The 17,756-nt window shown below is 52.8% G+C and overlaps 1 protein-coding gene and 1 pseudogene across 1 annotated transcript in view; one reads left to right on the top strand and one right to left on the bottom strand.

Moving 5' to 3' along the window:
• The window catches only part of Morn1 (MORN repeat containing 1), a 50,087-nt gene that overhangs the window by 11,323 nt on the left and 21,008 nt on the right, over positions 1–17,756 (top strand). The window contains exons 7-8 of the mRNA XM_023699485.1: positions 7,187–7,283; positions 7,826–7,936. Of these exons, the coding sequence (XP_023555253.1) occupies positions 7,187–7,283; positions 7,826–7,936 (208 nt within the window). The remainder of the gene's footprint in view (positions 1–7,186; positions 7,284–7,825; positions 7,937–17,756) is intronic.
• LOC105743283 lies at positions 14,423–17,342 on the bottom strand (annotated as a pseudogene).

Here is a 17,756-nt window from a genome sequence, read left to right as displayed (position 1 = left end):
GGCTGAGCTGGCCACACACACACACACACACACACACACACACACAAATAAATAAAGAAGTTTAAAAAAAAGAAAGCATTGCAAACTCAAGCTAATGTTGAACCTCAGTCTGCTAGGAAAGAAGAGCAAGCCAAACCCCAAGTTGGGGGAGGAAGTGATAAAGATCAGAGGAGAAATTAATGCAATTGAGATTAAGAAAACAATACAAAGAATCAGTGAAGCAAAGAGTTAGTTCTTTGAAAGAGTCAATGAAATTGGCAAACCCTTAACCAACCTGTGCATGGGACGGGATCCAAAAAAGAAAAGACTGGAAACTGCAGCTAGAAATGAAAAGGGTAAGATCACAACAGATCCCGAAGAAATCCAGAGTCTCGTGGGTACCTACTGTGCGACCCCGTGTTCTAACGAGATGGGAAATGCAGAAAAGGTACACAAATTTGAGATACATGTTACCAAAGCTGAATCAAGAAGATAGAAAATTTCTAAATAAACCAGTATCAGTCAATGAAACTGAAGTATAATTAAAAACTTAGCAACAAAGAAGCCCAGGCCCTGGTGGATTCACTACTGATGTCTACAAGAAATTTAGGGAACACCTAATACGGTACTTTTCGAACTCTAATGAAATTGAAAAGAAAGCAGTACTTTCACATTCATTCCTGGAAGCAACTGTTATCCTGATACCAAAATCAGAAAAGGATACAACCTAAAAAAGAGAAATATAGGTCAATCTCCCTAATGAATATAGACACAAAAATCTTCAATAGACTGCTGGCAAACAGAATGCAGCAAACCATCAAGAAGATTATAAAGCATGACCGAGTAAGATTCATCCCAGGGATGCAGGGACAGATGCATAAGGCGTAAAGGAGTAAGTGTAATATATTAATAGACTCAAACACAAAAGCTACAAGTTCATCTCAGATGCAAAACAGCTTTTGACAGAAGTCTAACAGTCATTCATGATATAAAAAAAAAAAAAACCCTACAGAAGATTGGAATAGATACACTTTACCTCAATCTGACAAAAGCTGTCTATGACAAACCAAGAGCCAACATCGTACTAAATGAACAAAACCTGACAGGTTTTACTCTAAAATCAGGACCAAGACAAGGATGTCCACTGTCACCACCTCACTCAACATAGTTCTGGAAACATTAACCAGGGCAGTTCCATAAGAGAAAGACAGGAGAGGAAGAAGTTAAATTATTATTATTTGTAGATGATGTAATTCTCTACACAGAAAACCCCAAAAACTCCACCAAAAGACTTCTGGATTTAATAACCAAATTCTGTAGTGTAGGTGGATACAAAGTCAACACTCAAAAATCAATAGCAGTCCTGTACCCAAACAACAAACTAACAGGAAAACGAGGAAGACACCACCTTTCATAACAGGGTATCAGAAAATGGAAAGCTGCCCTCGAGTAGGAAGAGCCAACATAGTGAAAACAACCATACTTCCAAAATGGTCACGCAGATTTAATGCAGTTCTGATCAGGAATATCTCACTGAATTAGAGGGAACAAAACTAAAATTCATTTGGAACCAGAAGAGGCCTAGAATAGCAAAAATAAATTTGGGGCAGCAGGGACACGGCAGCAGGGGTACCACAATCCTTGGCCTGGCGCTGTGCTGCAGAGCTACTGTGGTGACAAGGCAGCATGGCACAGGCGAAAACCAACCTGAGGATAATGACACAGAGGACAGGATGCCAAGCCACCGGCAGACACAGGCAGCCCCCTTGGACAAAATATCCAAACACCTCCACGGAAACAACGCCCTTTTAATAGATGTGCTGGAAAAATTGGCTTTCCACACGCTGAAGACCAAAGCTAGGGGCTGGTGAGAGGGCTCAGTGGTCTAAAGCACCTACTTAGAACAAGCTTAGCAAAGCACTGGGACTGCGGTTCAATCCCCCAGCACCACATGCCAGCCAGCCCCGCCCCCTGGTGGGCTGAGCTGGCCACACACACACACACACACACACACACACATACATAAATAAAAATTAAAAAAAAAAGACCAAAGCTAGCCCCGTATCTTTCACTATGCACTAAAGTAAAATCAAAAAGGATTAAAGATCTAAATATTAAAAGAGAGCCCCTAAATCTGCTGGAAGATAAGATAGGTAGAACCCTCGAAGACACTGGTGTAGGCAGAGACTTACCCTGGCCACACAGGAGCTGTCACCCGGACAGCTAGGATCCCGTCTGACTAAAAGCTTCTGCACAGCAGAGAAACCACGAGCAGAGTGAAGAGACAACCCACAGTGTGGGAAGAAATGTTTGCCAGCCATTCCTCAAAGGAATAATAACTAGAATATATTTTTTAAAAAACTAAAAAAAAAAAAAAAAAGAAAGAAAGAAACCCAGTCCTCCCGAATGTAAAGACTCAGTGGGGAGATTCCTCAAAAAACTAAAATTAGAGGCTCCATTTGACCCCGCTGTTCTTCTTGGTATAGTCCCCAAAGATGTGAATGCATCGTGCCACAGTGCTGTATGCAGTCATGGCCAGAGCAGCACAGTTTGTAATAGTTACATCTTGGAAACAGCCCAAATCCCCATCAACCAATGGTGGCTGAAGAAGATAAGGTTTTTCATACAGTGGAGTATTACTCAACCATAAAAAAGGATAAAGCTGAGCCCTTTCTCGCTAAATGGATGCACCGTGAGTCCATATTCTCAGGTGAAACAAATCTGACACACGTGCCAGGTGGTGGCGTACACCTGTAGTCCCAGAACTCTGGAGGCTGAGGCAAGAGGAACATTGCAAGTTCAAGACCAGCCTGGGCTACCAAGTGAGTGCAAGGCCCGCCTGAACTGCATGACAAGGCCCTGTCTCAAAAATACAAAAAGGGGCTGGTGAGATGGCTCAGTGGTCTAAAGCACCCACTTAGAACAAGCTAAGCTAAGCAAAGCACAGGGACCGCGGTTCAATCCCCAGCACCACATGCCAGCCAGCCCCGCCCCCTGGTGGGCTGAGCTGGCCACACGCACACATAAATAAATAAAATTAAAAAATATATACAAAAAAAAAATCAGACACATGTTCAAATACTGCACTGCTTCTTTGGTTTGAGGAACTGAACGTATAAATAAGGACCAAAATATATGCTAGATAATGGGGACGGGAAGAAAATGCTCGAGTGAAAAGGGAACAAGGGAGGAGGGAGGGAGAAAGGGACAGGAAAAAGAAGGAAAAAAAGTCAAAGCTCTTTAAATAGGATAAGAAGGGTTGAAGGGAGGGGAGAGGGGGGACAAGATGTGTCACGTACCGGTACAGATTCCCTATGATGAATGTGGTCATTATGGATACCTAAAAGGTACCATATTTTTTAAAAGGCCTGAGAAATAGCTCAGTGTTCCCTGTGTTCAATCTCCAGTAACAAAAAACAAAAAGGACAACGATTTCTGCCCCAGAACCCTTTGCGCCCAGCATGTCCCGGCTCCCAGCCCAGGCCCACCGCACTGTCGTGTCACAGAGGTGATGTTCACCCCTGAGCCAGGGAGGCAATCGTGAGACGCACCCCCAGCTCCAGGCGGCCCCCGGCCTCTCCTGAGCAGGAGTCTGCCGCTTACCCAGCCGCAGTCCCAGGCATCACCTCCAGGGCCGCCTGGGACTTCGGGCCTTTCTGTCAGGTGGAGGCTCTGGCTCACGGAAGAGCCCTTTTGCCCCCAAGTCCATGTGCTTCACCTCCCTGGATGCCAGCCTGAGTCAGAGCCAGCTTGCCAGGCACCTGGGCCAGCATCAGCGAGCTTGGCCTGAGCGGGCAGGGCACAGTGGGGCATGGATGGGCAGGGCAGAGCATGGTAGGACTGGCCTGCACGGCAGACAGGACGTGGCCAAGACCCAGCACAGCCAGAGCTGCGTCCCAGCGGGGTAGCCCCGTCTGGTCCTGGGGTAAGGATCCCTGCTGGACCCTTCCTGTCCCTCAGAACAAAGGCGGCAGAGCCTCCAGGGGTACAGACCGAGATGCACAGGTCTGGAGCAGGGACCACCTTGTCGGCAGAGGGTGCACGGGAGATTGAGGTGAAGGCAAGGGGAGGTCACTGAAGCCTCCTGAATTTTGGGGCCGAGCACTGTGGGGACAGCAGGACCTGCCCCAGGCATAGGCAGGAGGCAGAAGCTGCCAGAGCAGCGTTGCTGGAGGAAAGTGACCAGGGAATTGTCCTTGGGAGAGTGGCAAACACGCGATCGGCCATGCAGGAGGGGGCCAAGATGGCCCCCAGCAGGACAGGGTGGCCCATTTGTCCCTGGGCCCTGCTGCAGGGTCATTTCCTGGGGACCTGTGGCGTCACCTGCTTCTGGCCTACCTGCGTTGTCACTGTGGAGCTGTGACATTCAGCTCTAGGAGCCCAGGGACTGCTGAGTGGGGCTGGGACACTGGCCAGGGGACTTACGGAGCTCCAGGAGGAGGATCTGACAAGCCCAGGCCCGAGAGGGGTCCCAGCACCCCGCAGCCTCAGAGCCAAGACTCCTTGGCAGTTGAATGCGGGTCTTTGACACGCCATCCTGTGGCAATCCCGAGTGCAGGGAGAGCCTGCTCTCCCAAGGGTCAGGCTTGGGGAGAGTGGTGGCCACTGTTGGGACTCAGGAAGGGTGGTCTCATTGGCTCGCAGTGGACACGGTCTGCTCAGGGTATCCCTGCCTCCCATGGACCCCGCTGTACCCTCTGGGCAGAGGCAGGCACTGTGTCCGTGGCCAGGGAGAAATACCCAGCCCAGCTCCCGTGTCCAGGCCTGCAGGCAAGGCTGGCCTGAGGCCACACGATAGCCCTCAGTATAGGGTCCTGGCCTCTGGGGCTGCTCTGAAGCACAGGGCGATCCTGCTCTGACCCTAGAGCTCTGCTCGGGGTGGCTGTTGCAGGCCAGCTTCTCGCCACCCTGGGGAGTCCGGAGCTCCTGCGGGCTGGTGGGGCAGCTGCACAGGCAGGGCCCCTGTGACGGCCCTGGCTCCTCTCATCCCAGCCAGGCCCGGGACAGGCAAGGCAGGGACGGCCCTGAGCAGTCACTGCCGGGTCCTCCTCCCTCAGCACCCAGGTCCCTCGCTGCCCCGGGCGAGCGTGCATCCTGAGAAGCAGGCGGAGCTGTTCCTCCTCCCCAGCGCTGTTCTCTGCCCTCATGCACGTTGGAGATGGGGAAACTGAGGCCTGGCCTCTTGAGCCAGGACGCGTCAAAGGAGCCTGACCCCTGTGCCAGCCAGCCCATGCATGCCCTGTGCTCTGAGATTCAGGAAGAACCTGCCCCAGTCTTCTTTCAGGGCCGACCGGCCACCGAGGACAAAGAGGCAGCTTCATAGCCTAGCCCTTCCCGGGGAGGTTCTGCCCGCGGCCCTGGCCATCAGCAGGGCTGCCCAGGGGCCCCAGGACCGGGGACCTCGCGGCACCATCACTCCAGGCCGTCTCCACCAGGGGGCAGTGCAGCCCCGTCCCTAGCTCGGCCCCCAGCTCCAGCCTCCTGAGCCTCCCCATGGCCTGGCCTCCGGAGTGGGCACCGCCCAGCAAGCTCCGGGGCTGGGTCTGCGGAGAGCCTTCTGGACGGCTCTGGCTTCTTGGCCCTGAATTCCGCACCATTTCCCGAAGTCCCCATACCCTGTCTGGCAAATTCTATCCCCCAGAGTCCTTGCTCCAGACGTGCACACACTGGGGTGACCTCCGACCGTCGGCAGCCCACTACCTTCAGCCCACCACACACCGCTGGCCACCCTGGCCCTGGCGGGCTGCTTGCGTGGGATCCAGAGGAGATCGCAGGGAGCGCAGGCCATCCAGAGCCGGCTTCCGCCCCGCTGGCCACCCTGGCCCTGAGCGCTGTCTGCATACAGCGCCCGTGCCGACCAGACGCCAGAGCAGGGGTGGGACCGGCCCCAGCCTCAGTCTGCACAGAGCTGGCCTGTGGCTCAGCATTTGGCCACTCGGAGAGGTGAAAATGTGGGCATGGTCGCCCACACCTGTGGTCCACTGGCCACAGAGCTTACCCCACCCGGGAGGGCACTGAGGGGCTCATGGTGGGAGGCCCAGAGAGGTGCACGCTGGGCTCCTAGGCACCTTGGGTCAGGGCAGCCATGAGTGCCCACTGATCCCGGGTCCGCGTCTCCAGCCCCTCTCGCCTTGCCCTGCAGCCCGCCCTGGCTCTCAGCCCCACAGCTGCACCAATGGGAAAGGACAGCCGTGGCCAGGAGCTGCAGCACTCCGTAACACTGGCAGGCTGGGCAGGGGCGGGCACCCAGCAGTGATCGCTGCCAGGGGCAGCCCTGCCTCGGGTCTCAGTCCTCATGCTGCAGGGGCCTCAGGGCTGCCTGGTGACCTGCAGGAGGGAGGCGTGTGCAGACCCTGGAGGGTCGCAGGTCTGTCCTGCAGGAACAAGGCTTAGAAGAAGAGCATGTGAGAGCTGCCCCCACGAGGTCCTGTCCCCACTTTTTTTTTTAAGTCTCTTTGAGACAGGGTCTCACTATGCAGTTCAGGCTGGCCTTGAGCTCACATTGTAGCCCAGGCTGGTCTCAAACTCACAAAGATCCTGCTGCCTCTGCATCCCAGGTGCTGGGATTACAGGTATACGCCATAATTTATCATCCAGCCCTGTCCCCACTTTCTTGTGGATCCAGCTTCCCACACTTTGGGGTGTCTGAGCCCCACAGTGTCCCCTCCCTCAGCAGCCACACTGCTGTGCAGCCTTGGGTCTATGAGATCGTGAGGGCCAGGAGCCAGAAGCCAGCTCCCCTCTGCAGAGGAGCAGCAGCCATCGGCTGTGGCCCATTTTCCCCAGTCAGACATCACTCATAGATGACACAGCAGCACGACCCCGAGCTCCTCTGTAGAAATGCTTCGAGCTGTCGCCCACGATTGTCTGCCTTGCCACACAGACACCTGGGGCACGAGGCACACATGTCGTGCTGCAGGTTTGAGTGGCCTCTTCACTGGGAAGCCTGTCGCAGAGCTCCTGCACCTGGTCCTGGCACCACTGTGGTTGGCAGGCTGGGGGCCTGGGTCCAAGCCGTACTGCATTGCACAGTGGACCTTTGTGTGGCCCTGCATGGTCCTCGTGGGAGTCCACGGAGCAAAGTGCAAGAGCCATGTCCAACCACACAGCCCTGATGGGGGAGCTGAGTCCAAGTCTAGGCGCCTGGTGCTGCTGGCCATCTGGTCCCTATGGAGCCACCCCCTGAGGCACCCTGTCCTCTCTACAGGGACAGTGGCATGGCGACGTGTTCAGTGGGCTGGGCAGCTTGGCCCATTGCTCTGGGGTTACCTACTGTGGGCTGTGGATCAACGGCCACCCAGCAGGTAGGGTCCCATCCTTCCGTAAGCCTCATTTTCCTGCACAGGGCCCCAGGAAGCCATGCGATGGGTTGGGCCACCAGCACATCCAGTGGGGGATGGGCAGCATGGAGCCTAGTGTCCCATCCACTCTCGAAAAGCAGGTTATTCTGGGCTTTCAAGAGGCACATGGGCTTTCAGATCCCCACGACTGACCTTGGATCCAAGGCATTGTGCTGCAAGCAGAGTGCCCCAGTCCCAAGACCTTCTGGCCACAGAGCTTGGGCATCTGCCCTGCTGCCCTGGTCCTAGCACCTCCATTTGGGCCCGTGGCACACTCCACGCTCCCATGTGACCACAAAGGGCCCGTGGCCCTGAGAGGCTGGCCACCGGTCCTCCCTGAGCTATTCCTGGCGGCAGTGAGTGGCCTGACGTCCACACCTTGGTGGGGAGTTCATGCTGAACAAGCAGGTGCTCACTGTGAGCCAGTCTTGGCTGCACCCAGGGCCCCCCTCCTGAGTGCAGTGTCTGCTCGGTGCCCGACATGATGCCTGCCTTGCCTTCCCCAGCACCGGCCACAAGGATTTCGATTCTGGGCCCAGAGGTGCTGGAGGTGGCCCTCGGCTCTCCCTTCACAGTGCGCGTGCAGCTGCAGCAGGACAACGGGGAGACGGCGGAGGGTGAGTGTCCCGGGACCCTAGGCTGCAGGAGCCAGCCAGCTCTGGCCTGAGCTGCAGAGGCTCAGCCGTGTGCCCAGGGGCTCCAGGTCCCTGTGAGCTGGTCCAGGAGGCCTGGTGCCTGGAGCCTGGCAGGAGGGGCAGGTGGCAGGGGAGCCCTCCGGCTGGTGGGGCAGCGTGTGTGGGTGCATGCAGACGCACAGGTGTGTGCACGTGTGCCTGCGTGTGCGCTGGCATGCTCAGGCTCTCGCGTGACGTCAGCACACATCTGTCTCACAGCAGAGATGGAAAGAACGCTGCCAGCTCCGCCGCCTGGGGCACAGGCTGTGGCCCAGGCGGGCATGTGGCCACCTTGTCCTCTTCATGGGAAAAGTCAAGGAAGAGGGCAGGTTCCTGCCCTACCACGAGGACAGGCAGCCCTGAGGCTTCCAGACCCTTCCCACCACATCGTGATTCCCCAGATAGGAGGCCACTGTAGCCCGATCTGCTTTGACAGGAAGCCTCGGTGTGTAGCACAGAGCAGATATGTTTAGTCTCAACTAGTTCAGCAACTTTACTGAGTCACCATTTATATACTGTGAAATTAATCTGCATTCAGTGATTCCATGGCCTGTAATAGCGAAGGATTTGGGCCGCCACCGCCACACCCCGACCCCCTTCCAAGCACTCCCTTCGTGGAGAGGGTCCTCACTCCTGCCTACGGCTCAGGCCCTTGCCGGCCCCAACAGCCGCCCCTCTGTCAGTTGTCTCTGTAGATTTGCCTTCTCCCAGTGCTGCACACAAATGCAGCCTTCCCTGCGTGACCCTTCCTCCTCACCTTCTCCCCTCCCCATGCTGGGGATTGACACCAGGGCCTTTGCACTGAGTTTCTGTCCCAGCCATTTTTATTTTCAGACGGGGCCTCCCCAGGTCGCTAGGTTGCCCGAATGAGCTCAAATTTGCAGTCCTCTTGCCTCAGTCCCCCGGGAGTGCGGGGATGACAGGCGTGTGGTGATGCGGCCACTTCTTGTTTCTCCGGCATGTTTGGGGGCTCACTGTGTTGCAGTGTATGCCTGCACCCCTGCTGCCTGGCAGTGGCATCATGTGCTGTGACAGCCAGGTTCTGCGTGCTGTCATATGGGCTGACAGACGCCTGAGGTGCTGTCCTCTGGGCCGTTGGGAACAGTGCTGCACGAACCCGGCATGCACACGCATGTGGGAACGAGTGTCCATTGCGCCTGGGTGCAGACCTGCAAGAGAATCGTTGGAAAAACCTCGTTTTCCAGACTGGCCCCTCACTCAGTGTGTGGGGCTCCACGTGGATGTGGGGTCTCACTTGGGCTGTGCTGCCTCGTGGGCGGGAAGTGGCTTATCCTGGTGTCTGGGCTTGCATGTCGCTAATAAGAAACGTTGAACAGCTTTCTATGTGCTTGTTGGCCATTCGGAGATCTTTGGAAAGTTTTGTTCAGTCATTTTACTCATTGTTATGGTCTGTGTGTAGTTGTCCCCCATTGCTGTGGCTAAACCTGACCATGTGGATTACAAGCTTTTGGGAATGGCTGATGGGAAGAGATAGGAAAGGTTCAAAGGTGTCGCCTACAAGCGAAGCGCTGGAACAGGTTCGGCTCTTCTGTTTGGGAGATTCTGGTCAGAGCTCAGAAGCCAGAAGGCTGACGAAAAGTGGCCTGTAAAGACCAGGCTGTGAGGTTTCTGCTGGGAAGAAGGACAGCAATGGTTGTTGGACTCCAGATCATTTGTACTTTGACTTCGCAGAGAAGTTGTCTGCATTTTGCTCGTGTCCAGAGACTGACTGCCTGAGAGTGAGTTTAAGCATGGTAGACTGATCAGTCTTTCAAAAGATATTTCAAAGCTGCCAAATATTGGGGCAGTGGCCTGGTTGTTGCTGAGGGCTTTTAGCCAGATTTATGTTGAAATAAAGAGCAAGGAGCCCAGCAGGATGGTTCAAAATGTGAGTTTGGGCAGAAAGCGCCAATAGAGCTGCAGACTGCAAAGATGGAGCCGAGAGGATCTCCATTGCCGGGAAGGAGCCTGAGAATGGAAGGGATGGCCTGAGGGTGTCACAGGAGGAGGTGGGTCTCCACCCTCTGCTGCCTCAGAGCTGCAAGGGTCAGGGACTCTGCCTTGGGGAGAAAGCCGCAGAGCCCCAGGATCCAGAATGGCGGCGGCTGCCACACCAGGTTCCAGAATGGCACCGGCATGGAGAATTTATTCCTCAGAATCAGGATCAGAGTGCTCAGCGGTCCAAGCTCTCGATCCCTACAGCCAAGAGAGAAAGCCTGGCTTCTGCTCCAGCTGGCAGCAGACCTTGGTGTCATCCACGTGGCGTTGGTTTTAGGCTCATTCAGAATGCAGACGTTCTGAGGTTAAGAAGGCCTCCACCCAGATTTCAGAAGGCCTGGGAGGCCAGGCGGTGTGCCCCTGAGAGGGCAGTGTGTGAAGCTGTGAGTGAGAAGCCTATTCAGTGGAAACCCCAGCAGTTAAAAAAACCCAGGAGCATGGATCATCTAAAGGAAACTACAAGGAGGTTGCAAAGCCCACCTCAGGTGGGGGGGAGCCGTGGGAGCTACCACCACGAGTGCCACAGGGGCGGAGCCACATGAAGCTCACAGTTTGCCACAGGTTGCTTCGGATGTCCCACATGGAACTGCGGGACTTAATATCTGCCCTGCTGGGTTTTGGACTTGGTTGGTCCCAATGCTTGGTATCCTGCTGTGTGTACCTCTTGGGATGGCAATGTTTATCTTGTGCCTTTTAGTGTTGCAAGCGTTTAAGTCTTCATTTGTACAGGGGCTCACAGCTAAGAGTTTGCCTTGGATCTTGGAGGAGACTTGGGACTTGGACTTTTCAGCAGTGCTGAAACTGTTGGGACTTTGGCAACTCTCAGAGATGGACCAGAATGCCTTTTGCATAAAGGGATGTGCATGAGTCTTTGGGGGTCCAGGGGCGGAATGTTATGCTTTGTGTGTAGTTGTCCCCCCAAAGGCTCACGCAGTCATGGGGTGGCTCCTGGAGTTTGTGACTGATGACTGTGGGTGTGGATGCTGCACCTGCCCTGGGGCAGGTAATCTGCATTACAGTGTAAGGTGGGAAGAGAAGCCAGCTGCCTGAGCTGCCGCTGCCCCTCTCTTTGCCCTCTTGCTCTTTGCCACCGCTGTGAAAGGTTGCTTTCTGCTGCTCTGCCTTGGAGCCAGCTGAGAATGGACTGAAACCTCCAGTGACTGTGAGCTAAATAAACCTTTCCTTCCTTCATTTTGGGTGTCAGGTATTTGTCCCAGCAACAAGAGAATAACTAAGACACTCATCTTAAAAATAGGGCTGTTCGTGTTCTTATTTTTGAATCATAAGAGTTCCTTATGTGCTGTGGATACAAGTCTCAATCAAAACATCTTTGCAAATCTATGTATTCAGGGTCAGGAGACAGCTCAGCGGCATAAGCACCTGCCTGGCAAGAGCAAGGCCCCAAGTTGCATGTCTAGGACCAAAAAAGTACCTTCTTTCAGTCTACAGCCTGTGGCTTATATTTTCTTTTCATTGTTCTGTTTGAGGCGTTTTTGTTTTTGTTTTGTTTTCAGAACCGGGGATTGAACTCAGGCCCTTGCACTTGCTAGGCAAGCGCTTATTCTACTGAGCTATCTCCCTGGCCCTCTGTTTGAGTTTTTAAGACAAGAGTTTCTCTATATAACCTAGATTGGCTTCAAACTCCCAGAGCTCCTGCCCCAGCCTCCCAGTGCTGGGATTTATAGGCATATACTACCATGTCCGGCCTATAAGTTCATTTTCTTAGTGTCTTATGTGCAGTTAAAGTTTCACTTTATTGTACTGTTTATTTATGCTAGAGGTGGAGCCCGGGCCTGTTGCACACTGGGCAAGGGCCCCACTGCTAAGCCGCAAGCCCAGCCCTTTTACTGGGAGTCAGGGTCTCACTGAGTTGCCTGGGTTGATCTCAAACTCTCGATCCTCCAAGCTACTGGCCCAAGTAGCTGGGATTGCAGGCACGTGCCCTCACCACACCTGGCAACTTCTTAATTTTAAGAAATTCTGACGTGCCAACTTTTTCCTTTACTGATCCCAGTTCTGGTTCTCTAGCTAAGAATTTTCTGTCTAATCCCAGTTCACAAGGATATTCTGGGTGGTTTCGTTGTTTGCTTAGTAGACCGTTCATAGCTCTAGACCCTGCACTCAGGTCTGCGGCCCACTCTGTGCTGGGCTTGGAGGCCAAGGTGAAGGTGCGAGCGCGCCTTCTGGAAGCCCCTTGCTGCAGCCCGCCCTTCTCTCCCCGCGGCGCGGGCACCGTGCTCAGAGGTCAGTGCCCGCGGGCCCAGGTCCTGCGTGGGCTGGGTTCTGCTCCACCGACTCACCCGTCCGCATCCGCAGACCCCAGCCGTGCCAGCCCTGCACCACCCAGCCTCGGGCAGGACTTGCTGTTAGAGTCCTCCAGCTTTATCCTTTTTCAAAATTGCATTGGCTGTTCTGGGACCTTCATGCTTTCCGCTAAATTTTCTGGCTGTGGGGGCCCAAGTTGACATTTTAGTTGGGCCCCCACAGCCAGAAACCCTGCTGGGATCTGCAGGGGGCCCCGCCCGCCCCCAGGGGCTCACCGTCTGCATGACGCCCGCCCGCGGCCCCAGGTCTCGGTGGGAGCAGAGCTCCGCGCCCTCGCCTGGCCCCGTGCGGCCGTGCAGCGCTCGTTGGCTGTCAGCAGATCGTCAGCGCTGTGCCACGTGCTGCTGGCTGCGTGTCACTGTCACTAACACGGCTGGTGAGCTTGCATGTCACGCTGTGTCCGTGCTCCTAGGAGAGGCATTTCCGTCAACTCACTGGGAAACTGCTGGGCTGCAGTTAATATAAAGGGCCAAGGAAACAGCTCAGTAGAAGAGTGCTAGCCTGGCAGTCACGGGGTCCTGGGTTCTAGCCCGGTACCACTAAAAAACAAAATTAATCTTTATATGTTGCTCTTATGTCCTTTGACTTGGCTGAATTAATTTATTAGTGCTGCCAGTTTTTCTGAGGATTCTTGGGACTTTTATATCCATAGGATCCCGCCGTCTGCACATAGACCGCGTGTACCTCTTCCCTTTGAGTCTCACTAGCTCTGCCTTCCTCTCGCTTGCCCCGTTTCACGTCCCGGCAGCAGTGCGTGAGGGGCCGACGGAAACCCCCTCGCCAGCACTTGCCGTTAGCGCCCTTTTCAGTGCGGCCACCAAGTGGGTGTGGCGCGCTGCCTCGCGGTAGCTTTGATTTGCATTTGCCCCAAGTTAAGGACGCTGGCGTCATTTTCTGTGCCCACTTGCCCTCTGTGTATCTGCCACTGAGAAATATCTATGCATATCCTCGGCCCATTTCAAAAATTAGGTTAATCTTTTTATTATGAACCCTAAGAGATCTTTATGTCTTCCAGAGTCGAGTCCCTTATCAGATGTAGATATTTTCCCCATTTTTTGCAGTATCTTGTAGTTTCTTGGTGGTATCCTTTGAAACACAAAAGATCATTTTTATGAAATCCAGTTTATCAAAGGCTTAACAGCTGGCCAAATAGCTCAGCGGATTAAAGTGCCTGCAAGCAGGCGAAGGGGCCGGTCCGACCTGCAGTGCATCCGTCGCCTGTCCCCCCCCAAACACCCCAGATAGCAATTGAAACTGGGCGTGGTGGCACACGCCTGTAATCCCAGCTCTTGGAAGGCTGTAAACAGGCAGATCACTACAAGTCCGATCTAGTAGTGAGACCCTGAATACCCTGTAGACCCTTCCCCAAAATTTAAATAAATAAATAAATAAACAAAGGCTTAAAAACACTAAAAGGACAGGATTTTTTGTTTCATCTAAGACAGTTTTGCCTAAACTGGGTCATGCAGATGTAAGCTTGTGTTTTCCTGTAACAATTTTATGGTTTTAGCTCTTGCATTTTAGCCTGTAATCTACTGGGAGGTAAGGAGAGGGTCCGATTCATTCAGTACCCTTTTTTTTTCCCCAACTTGGAAAAGCTTTATTCTACAGTTAGGGAAAAACATTTTGTTCTATATAGGCTAGTTTGATTAGAATTTTCACGCTTCTTTATTCAGTTACATATAAAAATATACATGGAGAAAATGTGAAAAGGGGCGCTGGGCTCTGCATACAAGATGAAGGTCTATAGCACAAGCTCGCCCGTGACGCGGTGTCTCGGGCCACCTTGACCCTACTAAAGTGTTACATTTTTTTTCAGTGATTCTAAATTTCATATAAAACTCAGTTTTTGTTTTTTCTATTTCTTCAAGATATATGCACTTTATTTTTCTTTAATTTTTTAAGAAAAATTTTAATTTTAATTTTAAGAATTATATAAGAAATATAAGGACCATAAAAATTCCTGCGTTTGGTTAGTTAAGACACAACCATGAAATTCTCTCCAAAGATCTACTTTAACATGGTAGCGAGTGTTTTCTTCTAAAAAGTTACATACATTTTGCAGCAAGTATTTATGATTCATTACTTTTTTAAAAAAATCACCCATTGTATTTTCAAGCCTTCGCATGATTTTCAATTGCTCAGAAATGTAGGAACATATTGATGTTACTTGATTTTATTGACCCATCATCTGTCTACTTTTCTGTCAGTAGATAATTTTTCAACACAGTAGTCAATTCCCGTTCTGTTCTGTCTTTCAATATCATCAACCTTTTTAAGGCAATGAATATTTCACTTTGCACCAAAGAGTGTTTGAATTTCAGAATCTGGAACATAAAATAGTGGGCCTCCCTGTTTGGTCGGATCGTAAGAGAAAGCAGACACGGGGTAGAGAAGCCCCCTTCTCAGGAGGGACAGCTCCGCGTCAGTGCGGCTGGCGGCCAGGGCCACTAGCGTTCACAGCGGCTAGTGCGCCTCTGGCCCAAACCCCGTCCGGTTGACCAGTATTTGCTCCGGGAAGATCGACAATGCTGCAGCAGTACAGCGAGATGTTCCCTGAAGAACTCTTAAACACTTTTGCTCCAGGAATTTCAGGGATCGGTTCTTCCAAGTAAGAAAGATTCTGCTCCGTTTTTTGTAAAAAAACTCGCGTATCCCAAGTTCACTGATTTCGACACCAGCTACACTGTGTCCCAGGGCTGCAAACTACTTCATCTCCACTGCTTTCCCACAGAGAGGAAGAAACACTCTTAGTCCCCACACCTGGAAGGGATGTATCCAAACGCTTCTTTAACAGCTGATGTCCTTCTGCTTGGTGAAGCTCAGTGTCGCCTTCACCCACTTGTCTTGCCACTCTCCCAGGGTCATGACGTGGCTCTTCTGTGCCTCGCCGTCAGGGTGCGCTCTAGGATCGAGGGAAGTTCTTGACTCATTCACGGCTTTGCAGATACTGCTGTCTTATAGGCTGAAACCCCAGTGTCTCGCCGGTCAGCCCCCCACTTCCAGCCACTGCCACCTCACGGCTGCTCCCATCTCCTCTCCACCGCCTACCTTTTGTTAAAAAGATTCATCTTTACCCAGTGGATTATGCCAGCACTTAATTTGCTAAAATTTTATTTAGAATTGTTTTCCTCTGTTCATGCAAGACATTGGTCTCTGGCTTTCCTATAGCTCCTTACCTGGTTTGATATTGAGGGAACGCCCCCACCCTTAGTTTTCTGGAAGAATCTGTGATGAGATGGTACTTCTTGCATAAGTATTGCCGATTCAGAGTCGAGCTCGCCTGGGCACGCCGGTTTCTCTGTGGAAGGCGGTTGTCCTCCTGCGCAGGCGGCTTCGCCCCGAAGGAGCTGCGGCTGGAAGGAGCTGCCTGTCGGCGATGTTCTCGCCGCCGGGGCCGCCGCTCCTGTTCCTGCTAACGTAGCAGGGCGGCGGGCTCCAGCGGGAAGTGGCCTGAGTTCGCTCTCGCAGCCTGCTGCTTTCCTCTCTCGTCCTCCCCCTTGGCGTGGCTGTGCTGATCCCCTCGCCTCTGCTTGCTTTAGTTTGCTTTTTTTCTGATTTCTTAGGGCACCGTATAAACTGAGACGACTCATTCCACACCCTTCTCTTATTTATTTCTTTATTTCTTGGGTGCAGGGTCTCCCTACCTAGCTTAGGTTCACAGTGGTGCTCCTTCTCAGCGCCCCCCCCCCAGCACTGGGATTACAGGCGTGTGCCACCATGTCGTTTCCGTGGCTCAGCACACAGCGTGCAGTACCAGGGCTCAAACCCGGGTCGTGGTGCCATACGGGCACTTGGACCACTGAGCTGTCGCCCAGCCCCACGCCCCTCTCTTCTCCTATAGAGGCTTACAACTGTGAACTTTCCTTTCTCCTCAGAACTGATTTTGCAACATCCTGCACGTTTTCTTACACTATCTTCATTTTCATTCAATTGAAAATATTTTCTTATCTCCGCCTTTGATTTTCTTTATTGGCCCATGAGTTATTTAGAAGTTAGGAGTTACTTGTTTCATTTCCAAATTTTTGAGGACTTCCTACAGTCTGCTCTGTTACTGAATCCTTACTTAATTCTGTGCAGTTAGCCATATTCTAAATGCACTGAGTTCTCTTACATTCATCAAGCCTTCTCTTTTGGGCCAGAGTGTGGTCTCTTGTGGTAAGTGCTCAGTGTGCACTTGGGAACGTGGATTCTGTCAATGTGTGGCATTCCTGTCACTGCTGGTGAGGTCAGTCTTTGCAGTTATGGGTTGAGCATGCCTAATCCAAAAATCTGAAACCTGAAACCCAAAACTTTTTGAGGGTGATGTAAGTCTAGCAAGTATTCCGGGATCTGGCGGAAGCATCCGCGTGCGCGGGCGTTTTGGGTAACGGGTGCCCACTTGCGCTGTTGCTGGGGTCAGCGCTCCCAGCAGTGCTGAACTGTCCCTCCCACTTGTGCCCTGGCCTCCTCAGATCTGTGCCACCTGGGTGCCCCATCCCTGTGGCGCTGCCTCCTTTGGTGGCCCTCATGCCACACCCACTTCCGACGGCCCCACGTGGGTGGCAGTGCTCCGCGCTGTGGCCAGGGTTGCCTGCTGTCTACCTGCCCTTTTCTTCTGAAGCTGTTTGTCTCTGCATTTCGAGTGTCCTTTGCAGGCAGCCTGGCAGTGGCTCTTGGTCCTTTCTCTTTGATTGCTGGCATCTGTGCCTTTTAACAAAAGTGGTTCTGCCACTCACATCCAAGGTGATCCTGGCAGCTGTGGGGACGTCACCACTGGCCTGCTCGTAATCTGCCTCAGCTGTTTCCCGTGTGTGCTGTTTCTGTCTGGTTTTGATTTGCTTTATGACTTAATTGTGTCTGTCGCTTATCGTTTAAAACTTCTTGCCCCTTGAGTTGTGCCAAGGAGCGCAGTGCAGTCTCTAAGTGTCACCATCCGTGCAGGTGGCCCTGGCCACGTGCCGACCACGCGTGGCGTGCGTGCTCTGGTTCGAGCCTGCGCTGCTGTCTTCACACGCTGCACGTTCACACGTGTGGTGCGCTCCATTGTACAGCGTTGAAAACCTGCTTATCTTTAACAAGTTCCTGACGAGTGGGGAAACAACCCATTTGCTCAGAATTATGAATGCCAGCGTTCTCATCCCTTCTGTAGACACAGATCTACACCTAGTATCATTATTCTTGAACATTTGCTTTTTCCTCTCGCAGTACTGGAGATGACACGTAGGCCTTGGCACTGAGCCACGTACCCAGCCCTCTATTTATTTTACGGACTGCGGTGGATCTTCCTGCCTCAGCCTTCCAGAGTGCTGAGATTGCAGGTAGAGGAAGGCTGCTCAAATCATGGCCATCAGGAAGCAGAGAAAGAAGGGAGACGTGGGGAAGGAGGCGGCCCTGCCGCCCGGCCCAGGGACCCCCTTGCACAGCAGCAACTCCTTTGTGTGTGGAGTACAGCACCCCA

This window comes from Octodon degus, unplaced genomic scaffold, assembly GCF_000260255.1.
Source record: "Octodon degus isolate 3935 unplaced genomic scaffold, OctDeg1.0 scaffold00113, whole genome shotgun sequence".
Lineage (NCBI taxonomy): Eukaryota > Metazoa > Chordata > Mammalia > Rodentia > Octodontidae > Octodon > Octodon degus.
Note: the sequence above shows the minus strand (reverse complement) of the source record. Positions and strands in the feature narration are given on the sequence as shown.